The following is a 12,243-nucleotide window of genomic DNA, read 5'->3' on the forward strand; positions in this document are numbered from 1 at the left end:
GACTTCACGGTAGCGGCACTGCGATACTACCGTCTCCCGGCGTCACAATCTCAGCCTCGCTGTTGTGGGCTTTACTCCCGGCCAGGAGGAGACTTGATGATACTGGAAGTATGCTGGGTTTAGGTTATTGTGGTGTTTCCAATGCGTTTTGGCCTTGGGGGGTCGCCTTCTAGGGAGTATTTGCAGAGCAGTATGTCTCTGGGTCCATTTATCTGTATGGGGCAGTCCTACAGCTGATCTTCCCAGTCATTAATTGGTTCAGAATGGATGGTTCTATCCTTTTCTTGACGGTGCTGGGAAGCTATTGCACAATGACCTTTAATAATGCTAATGTAGTAAGTGTTTGTGGTGATCTTGGGTGGTGAGGCGATCCCCTCGTTCATCTTGATGGTGGTATAATTTTGTCCCATTTAATAGTCTTGTTGGGAAGTGATCTGTAGTAAACACTTATTGGAATACTTAATTGCAGATGTTGAAGTGATTCCCAGAATTCGTTTTTATGGGATTCTAGATGTGTTCTTGTCTCATTCACTGGTTGTCTTATCAATTGATTCCTATTGGTTGATCAATTAAACAGTAATATGCCAACAGGCATATGTCTTTTCATACTTTTGGTTAAATGGATTTCCCTAATCCCTTCTGGATGAGAGATAACTACAGATGTAGCTTTTCTCAAATTTGGCCAGCGCTCGCAAGATCCCTTGTGCTGACGAGCGCCGGCGATAGAGACTGGGATGTGCGTGCATCTCACGCGCACGCGTGTCCCAGTATCACGGCGGCTGGGCAGCGTCTCCCTGCCTGTCTCCGCTTCAGGGAGACGCTGCCCAGTTCGGGGGGGGGGGGAGGAGGAGGTTGGGGCGGCGAGGGGGACCGGTGGAGATGGCGGGGGAGGCATCGGGGACCCCTGCCAAGCTCCGTTGCCACGGGGCGTGCGAGCATCTCGAGCACGTGTGCCCCCGGGCGGGAGCCGTCCGCCGGCGTGGATAGCGGTAGCAACGCCATCCACTGCAAGGATAAGGCCGGCTCCATCTGTACATATAGTGTGCTAAAATAGCTGATCTAGGTTTGGGCACATCTTAGCTGGATGGGTTGGGTGGGTGATTTAGTGAAATTAAATTTATAGTGGGTAAAATATAGGTAAATAAACAGGAGTTGCCTCTTCTAAGTATTGGATGGTAATCACTATGGATTCCAGTCTACAGGGTTTTGTGGAGGTCCCAATGTATCTTAATCAGCAGGCATTTTTGCCAGAAGGTTGACCATCATTTTAGTCAATATCTTGGAACTTATGCTGTGTACACAAGTTGAGATTTGACATTAGATTTTGACTATATAGTCAAAATACCATGCAGATTGTATGCAGATTGCACAGGTTTTTTAACTTGTGATCCTGATGCGCATTCCCAGGTACAGCACAAATCGAAACAAAGGTAGGGCAGCAATGACTATATAGTCATGTAGAATGTAGATTGCATGAATTGTATGTAAATAGTACAGAGTTAGCAAGGATTGCATAGCAATCGAAGCTTAAGTCGAATGGCAAGGGAATCTCACCATGTGTACACACCATAAGAGCAGTTTTGAACATGTTGCAGGAAGCCCATTCGATAATTCAGGGCAATCCTTTTCATTGTGACAAAGATGCCCGATGCTAGCAGAGTTTCTTCATTTTTCTGTTGTGTGGGATAACATACAGCTATCACAGGTGAACACCAGAAAATAAGTACTATGGGGTCCTATCATTTAAAAAGGGCTGTCCAACACCTCCTCTTATTAAATTGGGTGCTCCTTAATTATTTATAAGTGTGAGCTCCGCTCGCCCTCCATAGTAAAGGGGTTAATAATGTTACTCTCCCAGTCTCATAAAATATTTACACTGCCAGTTTGGGCCACAGGGACCTCCCTCGCTGTGCTGACTCAAAGGCCCTGCAGGCCATCCTTTGTCACAAACAAGGCTGCTGCTCCAGAACAGCTCCTGCTTATCCAGAGCATCTGCCTCAATGAATCGCACACACTCACACATGAGCAGCGTTCCTGGCGGTTACATGCTTGCTAGCTGCCCCCATAACCAGCCTAGTTGCCGACTTTGTCACTGTAATGCTTATTAGATTGACCAGAGTTAAAAATATGAAAATATACATTTTCTATACTGGCCCAATGCACATTAGCACAGAAAATCATGTTCCCTCTCTGCTGATCTCTTCTGATCATGCTATTTGCCTGTACATTCCTAAGTCTCACATCTTAGTTTATTTAATAGCAAAAGTGCGTTTCTATAACGTTTCAGCATAATTTCGGAAATCATTTGCCAGACTGCAATGAATGTTTAGGAGTAATGATTCTTAATGGGAAATGAGTACATTACCGATGTACTGTAGGCATCATTCCTGTTTTTTTTTTTTTCCCTTGTATAAAATTTGACGGCAGATAAGAACTTATTATGATCCTTATTTTTAAACCATGTGGATACCTCAAACCCTATTTGGTCCTTATTTATTTGTAAGGATATCCTTATGTCTATCCCATGCATGTTTAAATTACTCTATTTTCTTATCCTCTATCCCCTCTGACGGGAGACTATTCTATTTGTCCACTACTGAACAATGCATTTCTTTTTAATAGGGGTCAGTCTCAGCAGTGATTTCATTACTGGCTTCTGCCAGGAGACAGAGGAAGATCACCAACAAACGGTGTCACTGTTGCGTAAAGTGTCCTACAACGCTGCTTTCCTATTCGCATACAGCATGAGAAAGGTGACTTGGATACATACTTGATATCTTTAGAGGAATTAAGTTTTGTGTAATCGAAGTAAGAAAAATCTGCTTCCTGCATTAGAAAACAAGAGCATTTCACAGACTGAGTGATGATGTCCCAGCTGAGGTAAAGAGAAGGAGACTGGAGGAACTCATTGCAGTCTTCAGAGAGGAGGCTGAACAGGTCAACAAGAGAGCTATAGGAAGGACGCAGCTAGTTCTGGTAGAAGGCGTGAGTACCTCATATTACTTTTACAATAAATGTGTTTTCACAGAAAGCATCATTTCAAGACAAAGCCTGTGTGCTCGAATGTACCGGTATACTGTATAATAAAGATGTTCCAAATTAAAGACTGGTACAGAACAACTCAGCTTAAAGTTGAAAATCATGTCATAGTGTACATTGATATTTACACATAGATCACCATGTATGAAATTATTTTTCCCCACACATTGTCTAGTTTCTGTATAGATACTGATGTTGTTTGGTCTTTGTGACAGGGTGGGCACTCACACCTAGCGGTCACAAGCTGGGTCCAGGTCTCACAGGACCTGGCCAATAGGGTATTCCCTCTTACTGTCCGTAACCACTTGTTACGGATTCCACCCAGTGTACAGTGGGCAGGTATGATGCTGCAACCACCAAGCTCCTACCACATGGCACTTAGAACCACGTTACTGCTTAGGCTTCTACAACTGGCACATGAATACTGCTTACTGCTAGTGTGCGTGTCAGCATGTTGCTGATACGGGATATATATGGATGACCAGCAGTAAGAATGCCCTGCAGCCTAACCCTAACCTCCTTCTAAGTGCCTAAACCCACCCTCCCCACAGCCTAATGCCCCCCCCCCCCCCCCCCCCTCACTCAGCCTAACCGTATGTCCCTTTACTAGTCACTGACAATTAATCTGGCCTGGCATCAGTAGCTGGCAGGGGGCGGAACTTGAGACGCTGGGTTGAAATCAGAATAAGGTGGCGAACAGGACTACTGTCTTATCTGTCTCCCCCTTATCCTTTCATCTATCTTTGCCTCCTCGTCTGTACCACTTCGTCACATCTCTCCCTACATGTTTTGCGCATAATTAATATAGAGTTTGGACTTCTTTTATAATAGTTGATGTAGAAGGCATTGCATTGTTTGTTACATAACAATAAGGTTTCTTTTTTTGAATTTCACTTGCTATATCTGTATTACAGGCCAGCAAACGCTCCTCAGAAGAGCTATGTGGACGAAATGATGGAAACATGAAAGTTGTTTTCCCCAGTTTTCCTATAGAAGCTGTCTCGCCTATTGAAACCAGAGTCCAAGCCAGACCAGGTGACTACGTCTTAGTTAAGGTAAGTCATTATTTGTTTTCATTTTGATAACCCCAAAGCAGTTCCTTAAATAAATATCTCTAGTTTATAGCATGATCTAAAAGTGTAATTTTGAATAAACAATACCTATCTGATCCTCAGAAGTCCAATATTTATGGATTGATTAGGAACATCTGAAAATTATGTTTTGTTTCTCAATATTACCATAAGGAAAAACCAAATTGGAGTCTGGATTTCAGAGCACTGTAGTCTGATGTATTGCGAGAGTTTTAAAGCTAATAATACATTACTTTCAATTATTTAAAACTAATGTAAAATATATCATTTGACTTCAAAGGTTTGAAGTGACAGTTATGTAAAATCTTAGTGTTCACTTTAGTGTTTTTTTAGGGGAGGGTGCTGACCACCGACTAGGGCACATTTTTCAATCGGGAGGGCACGTTTTTACATTCTAAATTTACGTAAGAAACAAAAAAAAAAAATCAAATTAAAAAAATTGCTCACTGCGCCAGGATTACACCCATTATACATTGTCACACACTAGTATGGCCATTACATATACCAAACACCGTAATGCCTATTAAATATTATGCGCCACACTGTAATGCCTATTACAAATAACCTACATGCTTGTTGCCCTGGGGGAGATACATGCTTGTTGCCCTGGGGGAGATACATGCTTGTTGCCTCCGGGGTATTGCATGCTCGTTGCCCAGGGGGACTCAAAAAAACTGATACGCCACTATCAGCAGAGGAGGTAAAGGTGCCTATACACTGAGTCGATTTCGGCCAATTCTGGATCGGGACGTGAAATCGGCCTAAATCGGCTTCGTTTGATGTCCCGTGTGCATCGGACCTTTCTCTTTTTTAATATTTTAATTACATTTCATCAACTTTTTCACTCTCTCTATATAGCTTCAGCTTCCTATCACTAATATTTTTTAACACAATAGTTTCCTCACTGGTGTGCTGTTCTGGGCTTTTCGACTTATGCTGTTTTTTGGGGGTGCTGCACCCTGCACCTAGATATAGTGCTAGGGACACCCTGTCCTTATGTTTTCCCCCCTATATCCCTATAGATTGTAAGCTTGCAGCATGGCCCTCCTACCTCCAAGTCTGTCTGTTGTTACCCAGTTTGTCTTATCACTGTCTACTATTGTAAAGCGCAACAGAATCTGCTGCGCTATATAAGAAACTGTAAATAAATAAATATACAGAGAAGCCTTGACGATGGCTTGGGGCAGCGGTTCCCAAACTGTGTGCCTAGGCTCCCTGGGGTGCCTCGGGACACTTGCAGGGGTGCCTCGGGTTGATCGGCCAGAACCAATTCAAATCATTTATGATCAATTATTTCTGGACAAAACCAGTGTTGGTGGCTGTCAATCATAATATGTGTACAAACTGAACCAAATCCTGCCCTTTACCACATAACTGAGCCTAAGAAGCCCATATAAGCACAATCTACTTAATTTGATATATATTTTAGGGGGCCTAGGGGTGCCGTGGAAAAATTCTTATCATACATTTGCGCAAATTTATGTAACCAATTTCTCTGATGTAGTTCATACAGGAAAAAAATTAAAACAACCGGCGCTTCACCTCAAAGCGGCTGCACGAATCTCTAAAATTAGCAACTACAAACTGCTAAAGCAAACAAGTACATATATAAACAAAGGTGGTTTAGAGATCTCTGCGCTGCTTATCCTCTCAATTTACGATGGTCAGAATTGTTGCCTCAAATAAAGTTTTTTTCTGTGTTCACCAAAGATGTTACTTCTTGCGTATCAAGCTGAATCTCCACATATGGGGCAGAAAAGAGAAACAGCAAAAAAACAAACTGTCAGGCACAATTCTTCATGCACACAGTAAATGGAATAATATTCCAAAGGGGGGATCCCAAAATCCCAATGTGGATGGCTTACACGTGCTTACAAGGATAGCGTGTGTGACAATCCTATCTGGGTATCTTTTATTGGGACCACCAGCTAGTGCTCAAATCGATGTTAGCTTACATGTGCTTACATGCAAAGTGCTTAGGGTACACATAAAAAGGTATCTTTGCTGACTCCAAAAAACAATGCTCACACTGTCTTACGTAATGGAAAGCAGAGCCAATCATACAAAGGTATCTTTCTCTTTCTCTTTGCTCAGGACAGGTGAGATGTCATATGCAATAAAGAAAACATCTCCTCATGGTGCAGATATGATATAAACACAAGGCTTTATTTACAAAACAAAGTATTAAAATTGACAGGCCAAGCCTCGTACCGTAGGTCAGGGATATAACAGCAGGGAAATGAATGGAAACCCGGGTAGCTCCTGCTGTAGTCTCGACCTGGTCCTCTGTAACGTGGGTGGCCTTCTAAAAACACTCCTCCAACATGTTTCGACGCTCCAGGCGTCTTTTTCAAGGTGGAGTGTAAGTGTGTGCACCCAGGGTATTTATCCCCCTTACTACCGGAAATGGTAATAACCCGGAAGTAAGTATGTGGACGGTGCGATCATCTAAAAAATCCCCATAAATATGGTAACTCACATGAAGCCCAATGTGTATAATGGCCACCGTTTGAAGTATAACCTCAGCGCGTCCCGGGGAACCGGGATCGCGCTGATAAGGTAACTTGCGGTGCTGAGCTCCGGCGATCAGGTCACCTGATCGCTATGACCATATCCGGTCCTGACGTCGGAGCGTCAGGGATAACAGAGTCTATCAGAAGAAAAGACCATGTGATGTAAACAAACATCACATGGTCTGGACGCGTCATTGATGTGTAGTGACGGCGCCTCCCAGACATGATATAAATATCATGGCATTAGTAAACGTTACTATGGAAACCCTTCTTTAGGAAAAAGGATTTTTTCGGCTCTACATGAAAGATACCCGGTTTCCATTCTAACAAAGTGCATGTGCGTACATTAATACAGATATATTCTTCTGATATATATAAAAAAATGGATATAAATACAAAAATCCATAAAAAAATCTATACATATAAATATAAAAATACAAAAGTACAACATATATACAAAACGTCACAATATGAGTAGTATTCACTATATTAGGATAGAACATATTAAACTACTTTGTATCACCAAAAATCTTAGGATCAAAAAGAGTACTTATAATAAAGAGGTGGAAAAATAGAGAGTTAGAAAAATAATATCATCACAGAAACCACTTCACCTCAAATTCTGCATTGAGCCCATGAGGTTTTAGTGAATTTAGATCGTAGATGAATCGCATCTCTTTACGTGCTAATCTCGTGTCTCTATTATTATTTCTCCAGTCTTCTTTAACCAAAGATATGCCACAAAAATTCTTTATGCCCTTAGTGGTTTGTGCATGCTTTTCTTTAAAATGAGCTGAGAAAGGATGTGTCATCACCCCATTTGTGATGTTTCTCACATGCTCAGCCCATCTTATTTTTAACTGCCTTTTAGTTTTCCCCACATATAGGAGGTTGCAGGTACATTGTATCGCATAGATCGCATAGCGAGAATTGCATGTAAGGAAGTCTTTAATTTTAAAGACACCATTTTTGTGTTCAAGCTCCACCAGTTTAGATTTAGGGCTGTGGCAGGCTTTACAGATTTTACAGTCACCACAGCGATAAAAACCTTTGTTCCTTGGAAGGAAACGGTTTCCATCCATTGGTAATGCACTGGTGACTAATTTATCCTTAATAGTGTTCGCTCGCCTATAAATGAACTTGGGTTTATTAGGTAGAACCTTTTTAAGGGCTTCATCCCTAAGCAGGATATTCCAATTTTTATGGAAAATAGATTCTATCTTTTTGTGTTGTCTATTATATTGTGTACAAAAAGCCATAGGGAAATTGGTCTCATTTGAGTGAACGGTTTCTACTTTCTTTGTGTCCAGGAGGCTACCTCTATCTAAAAGACTCACTTCTGTGACCGTTCTTTCTAAAGTAGTCCTATTGTAGCCTTTACTAACGAATTTCTTTATCATATTGTTGGCCTGGATATTGTAGGTCTCGGTTTGGGTGCAATTTCTTCTTAGGCGCAAAAGTTGGCCTTTAGGGACATTGTCCAGCCATTTGTTAAGATGATTGCTCTCCCTCTCGATATAGGTATTCGAATCCGTTGGTTTCGTATAATTACATGTGATGAGTTTGTTATTCTCTATAATTATCGTCAAATCCAAAAAATTGACACATTCTGAACTTATATTGAATGTGAATTTAATATTCAATGTGTTGTCATTGAGGTATTGGCAAAAGGCGTCTAGAGACTTCCTGTCGCCTCTCCAGACGAACAGGACGTCATCTATATAACGCCACCATTGCACCAGATTCGCGCTCCAGGCATGCTCACTGGCAGGAAGGTCGACCTGACTTAAGGTCGACATGGGCCATGGTCGACATGACTTAAGGTCGAATTTGCATAAAGGTCGACATGAGGAAGGTCGACATGAGGAAGGTCGACTGGTCATAAGGTCGACATGGGGTTTTTCACTGTTTTTTGAGCCGACATGTGCCAACAGGCGGTATTTCATGCCCTACCATCCACTAGGGCGTGGAGGAGGTTATTAAAGCTGTGGCGAGCGAAGCGAGCCACCGTGTCCGAAGCATTGCGAGCGATGCGAGGGTCCGATTTTCATTGCCAACTGTGTCCATGTCGACTGTGTCGACATTGGGATAAAAAAACAGCGAAAAACCCATGTCGACCTTATGACCAGTCGACCTTCCTCATGTCGACCTTTATGCAAATTCGACCTTAACTCATGTCGACATTGGCCCATGTCGACCTTAAGTCAAGTAAAGTCATACCTAATGACTGTAGACCTAAGTTCATTCTGACAGATGTACCGATTCCATGCAGTATTAGAAAGCCAGCAAAATCCTTTTTTTTTTTTCAATTGTGTATATATAAAAAAAAATTGTAATGGCATATTTAAAGTGCAATAAACAGGCATAAAAACATCCTCAGGAAAGGGGGTATATTTAGCATAACAGCAAATCAGAAAAGTCCACCCAACCGATCCTGTAAGCAATCGGGTATATGATATATATAATGTGTGTGTGTCCGTGCGGCTATGAAACCATTCCATATGAGTAACATAATTTCCCTGTATTTTGAAAGCATACAATGTCCTTGTTTTAAGTTATTTAGGATCGTTCTATGTTTTCTTCCCTTGTTTTCATCTTTCTCAACATCTTTCTTTTTTAATAACCTAAATATATTTGCATTGGAATAATGGGTACTTGTGTAGTTTCACGGCGGCAGTTACGTAGTAGCGTAGCATCCCTGTCAGAATCAGCAAAGTGTTCCCGCGGCCAGCGTAGACCGCGTCCCTGTCAGTATCGGCGTGTTCCCGCCCGTTCATGGCCAACCGGAGCTTACGTAATTAGCGTAACCGGAGCTTACGTAATTAGCGTAGTCAGTCAGTGTTACGCAGTTAGCGTAGTCAGTCAGCGCTTATTACATTGTGTGGGAACCATTGACAATTTTAACCTGCCTGACATGACAGGTGTGAATGTATTCCTGAAACACCCCCACTATCCACGTCCTCCGGACCTGTTCATACCCCCACTATGCACATCGGCGTGGAGTTGAGGGGACGCGGAATACATGTCAAATAATCCGCGTCCCCTCGCGGGGCTCACTGCGCTTGCCATGCTTTGTGCTCGGTGGTTCGCTGCGCTCGCCACACTTTAGAAAATCAACTCCACGCCGACGTGGATAGAGGAGTATGCACAGGTCTGGAGTATGTACCACGTCCCCTCGCAGGGCTCGTAACGCTCGTCACACTTCGGGCTGGCGTGGATAGTGGGGGTTAGAAATGGAGCCATTTCAGTTTGTAACATTGGCAAATGCATCCTTTATTGTGCATGAGATACACTTGCACACTGCACCCCCCCCCCTTTGTGCACAAAATGCACGTGATACCGAACCCCTAACCCGGTCTGTCTCCCTAAAGCGGACATAAGCCGGGTTGCCGCACCCTGCCGCAATAATTACTGAGATGCAAAAGCGTCTGAGACGCCCCTGCGTCTCAGACAGATGGAGCACCTCTCCGCCAGGGTCTGCCAGCGCAGGGGATCTGGAGGTTACCGGCGCTGTGTGTGAGACGCTCACTAGGCTTGCCAGGGATGCCAAGGACAGAGCTGCAGCTCCCGAAGACACTACGCAGGGCTGTCGCGGAGTCACTACTATGCTGACAACGCTAGACAGCCGTTGGGCTATGCTAACAACATATCTTCGCATACGCTGAAATCATAGCGTAGCCTGCCGCCATGAAACTACACAAGTGCCAATTAATGTTATGCTTTTTGGTTTTCAAATCTGTCATATTATAGGTGAAATGAATGTCAATGCAGATTTCTTGCCAGTATCACATCTACTTTTTATTTTTTGTCTTAGATAACCTCATCTAGTTCACAAAGCTTGAGGGGAAGACTTGTTGGCCTGGCTACCCTTCAGTCATCACCTTCGTATTCCGAACTTTAGGACTCTCCACCGTGTAGGACACAATTGGATCTGATCTCATTTTGCCATTTTAACACAGAATGTTTTGTAATATAAATGTATAGAAAGCTGTTAAATAAAACATACATACAAGTGACTAATTTAATAAGAAAAGCCCTTCATTTAAAATCACATCTCACTAACCTATAGACAGCATTGTCATCTTGTACAGGTAGAGATCTTGGGGCAAATTTATCAAATATTTTATAGAGTGGAGAAACTGTCCATAAGATCCAATCAGCATTTTATAGTATAATTCAATATTATCTTTCAATTTGGCATAAAGTGTTCTGTTATTGCTAGAACATGCATTCCAATGCATCACTGCAAATAATCTCCTTTGTGGTGCAGGTTCTCCCAACTGCATAAGTTAGCACTATTTCTTCTAAGTGAATAGTTTATTATAGATTCGTAGCATGACAGCAATAAGATGTGTCTTGGTCATGGGATATAGCATATGAGAAACTGCATAAACTTTGTTACGTGTTTAATGGGACTGCTGCTTCAGACAGTTTATTCTTACAGTGCATCCGGAAAGTATTCACAACGCATCACTTTGTTACAGCCTTATTCCAAAATTGAATTTTGGAATTTTTCCCTCAAAATTCTACACACAATTTCCCATAATGACAACCTGAGAAAAGTTTTGGGGAGATTTTTACAAATGTATTAAAAATAAAAAAACAGGAATCACATGTACTCAATAAGGTGCACCTTTTGGCAGCAGTTATTTCTTTTTGAATATGATGCCACAACCTTTGCACACCTACAGTATATTGGACAGTTTCACCCATTCCTCTTTGCAGTACCTCTCAAGCACCATAAGGTTAGATGGGAAGTGTTGGTGCACAGCTGTTTTCAGATCTATCCAGAGATGTTCAAACAGATTTAAGTCTGGACTCAAGAACATTCAGAGTTGTCCTGAAACCACTCCTTTGATATCTTGGCTGTGTGCTTAGGGATGTTGTCCTACACAAAGATGAACCGTCACCCCAGTCTGAGGTCAAGAGCCCTCTGGAGCAGGTTTTCATCAAATGTACATTGCTGCATTAATCTTTCCCTCTCTCCTGACTAGTCTCCCAGTTCCTGCCGCTGAAAAACATCTCCACAGCACGATGATGCGATCACCATGCTTCACTGTAGAATGGTATTGACCTGGTGGAGAGCGGTACCTGGTTTACGCCAAACATGACTCCTGGTATTTACGCCAAAGAGTTCAATCTTTGTCTTCTCAGACCAGAGAATTTTGTTTCTCATGGTCCGAGAGTCCTTCTTCAGGTGCATTTTGGCAAACCCCAGGCAGGCTGCTATGTGCTTTTTACTACGGAATGGCTTCCGTCTGACAACTCTAGCATATAGGCCTGATTAGTGGTTTTTCTGCAGATTTGGTTGTCCAGAGGAATGCCCCTAGTCAGGGAGGGGACAGAGTGCTCGGTCACCTCCCTGACTAGGTGGCTGTGGTATGACTGCCCGACAATCGGGATAACGACAGTCCGTATACCGACATCGGAATCCCGACTTCTGGTGCCCCGACGGGGGCGAATGCAAAGAAGCCCCTTCCGGGCTCACTACACTGCGGGCTCCCTGCGCTCACTTCACTCGCCACAGGTTCTTTTTTTCCTCTATAGGGGTGGTGGACCCCCACAAGGGAGAATAGCCCCTGTCAGTCGAGACCCCCCCC

General features: G+C 42.9%; 1 protein-coding gene across 3 annotated transcripts in view; it reads left to right on the forward strand.

The window, feature by feature from the left end:
- LOC146008478 (mitochondrial tRNA methylthiotransferase CDK5RAP1-like) overlaps nucleotides 1-10,659 on the forward strand; it is a 72,012-nt gene extending 61,353 nt beyond the window's left edge. For all 3 annotated transcript variants that reach the window (XM_083147812.1, XM_083147811.1, XM_083147813.1), the window contains 4 exons: nucleotides 2,623-2,753; nucleotides 2,836-2,985; nucleotides 3,954-4,094; nucleotides 10,458-10,659. In XM_083147812.1, coding sequence (XP_083003938.1) covers nucleotides 2,623-2,753; nucleotides 2,836-2,985; nucleotides 3,954-4,094; nucleotides 10,458-10,544 — 509 coding nt within the window. In that variant the 3' untranslated portion in view covers nucleotides 10,545-10,659. The remainder of the gene's footprint in view (nucleotides 1-2,622; nucleotides 2,754-2,835; nucleotides 2,986-3,953; nucleotides 4,095-10,457) is intronic.
- The last annotated feature ends 1,584 nt before the right edge of the window (nucleotides 10,660-12,243 follow it).

The sequence above is a fragment of the Crinia signifera genome, chromosome 6, assembly GCF_055691185.1.
Source record: "Crinia signifera chromosome 6, ASM5569118v1, whole genome shotgun sequence".
Lineage (NCBI taxonomy): Eukaryota > Metazoa > Chordata > Amphibia > Anura > Myobatrachidae > Crinia > Crinia signifera.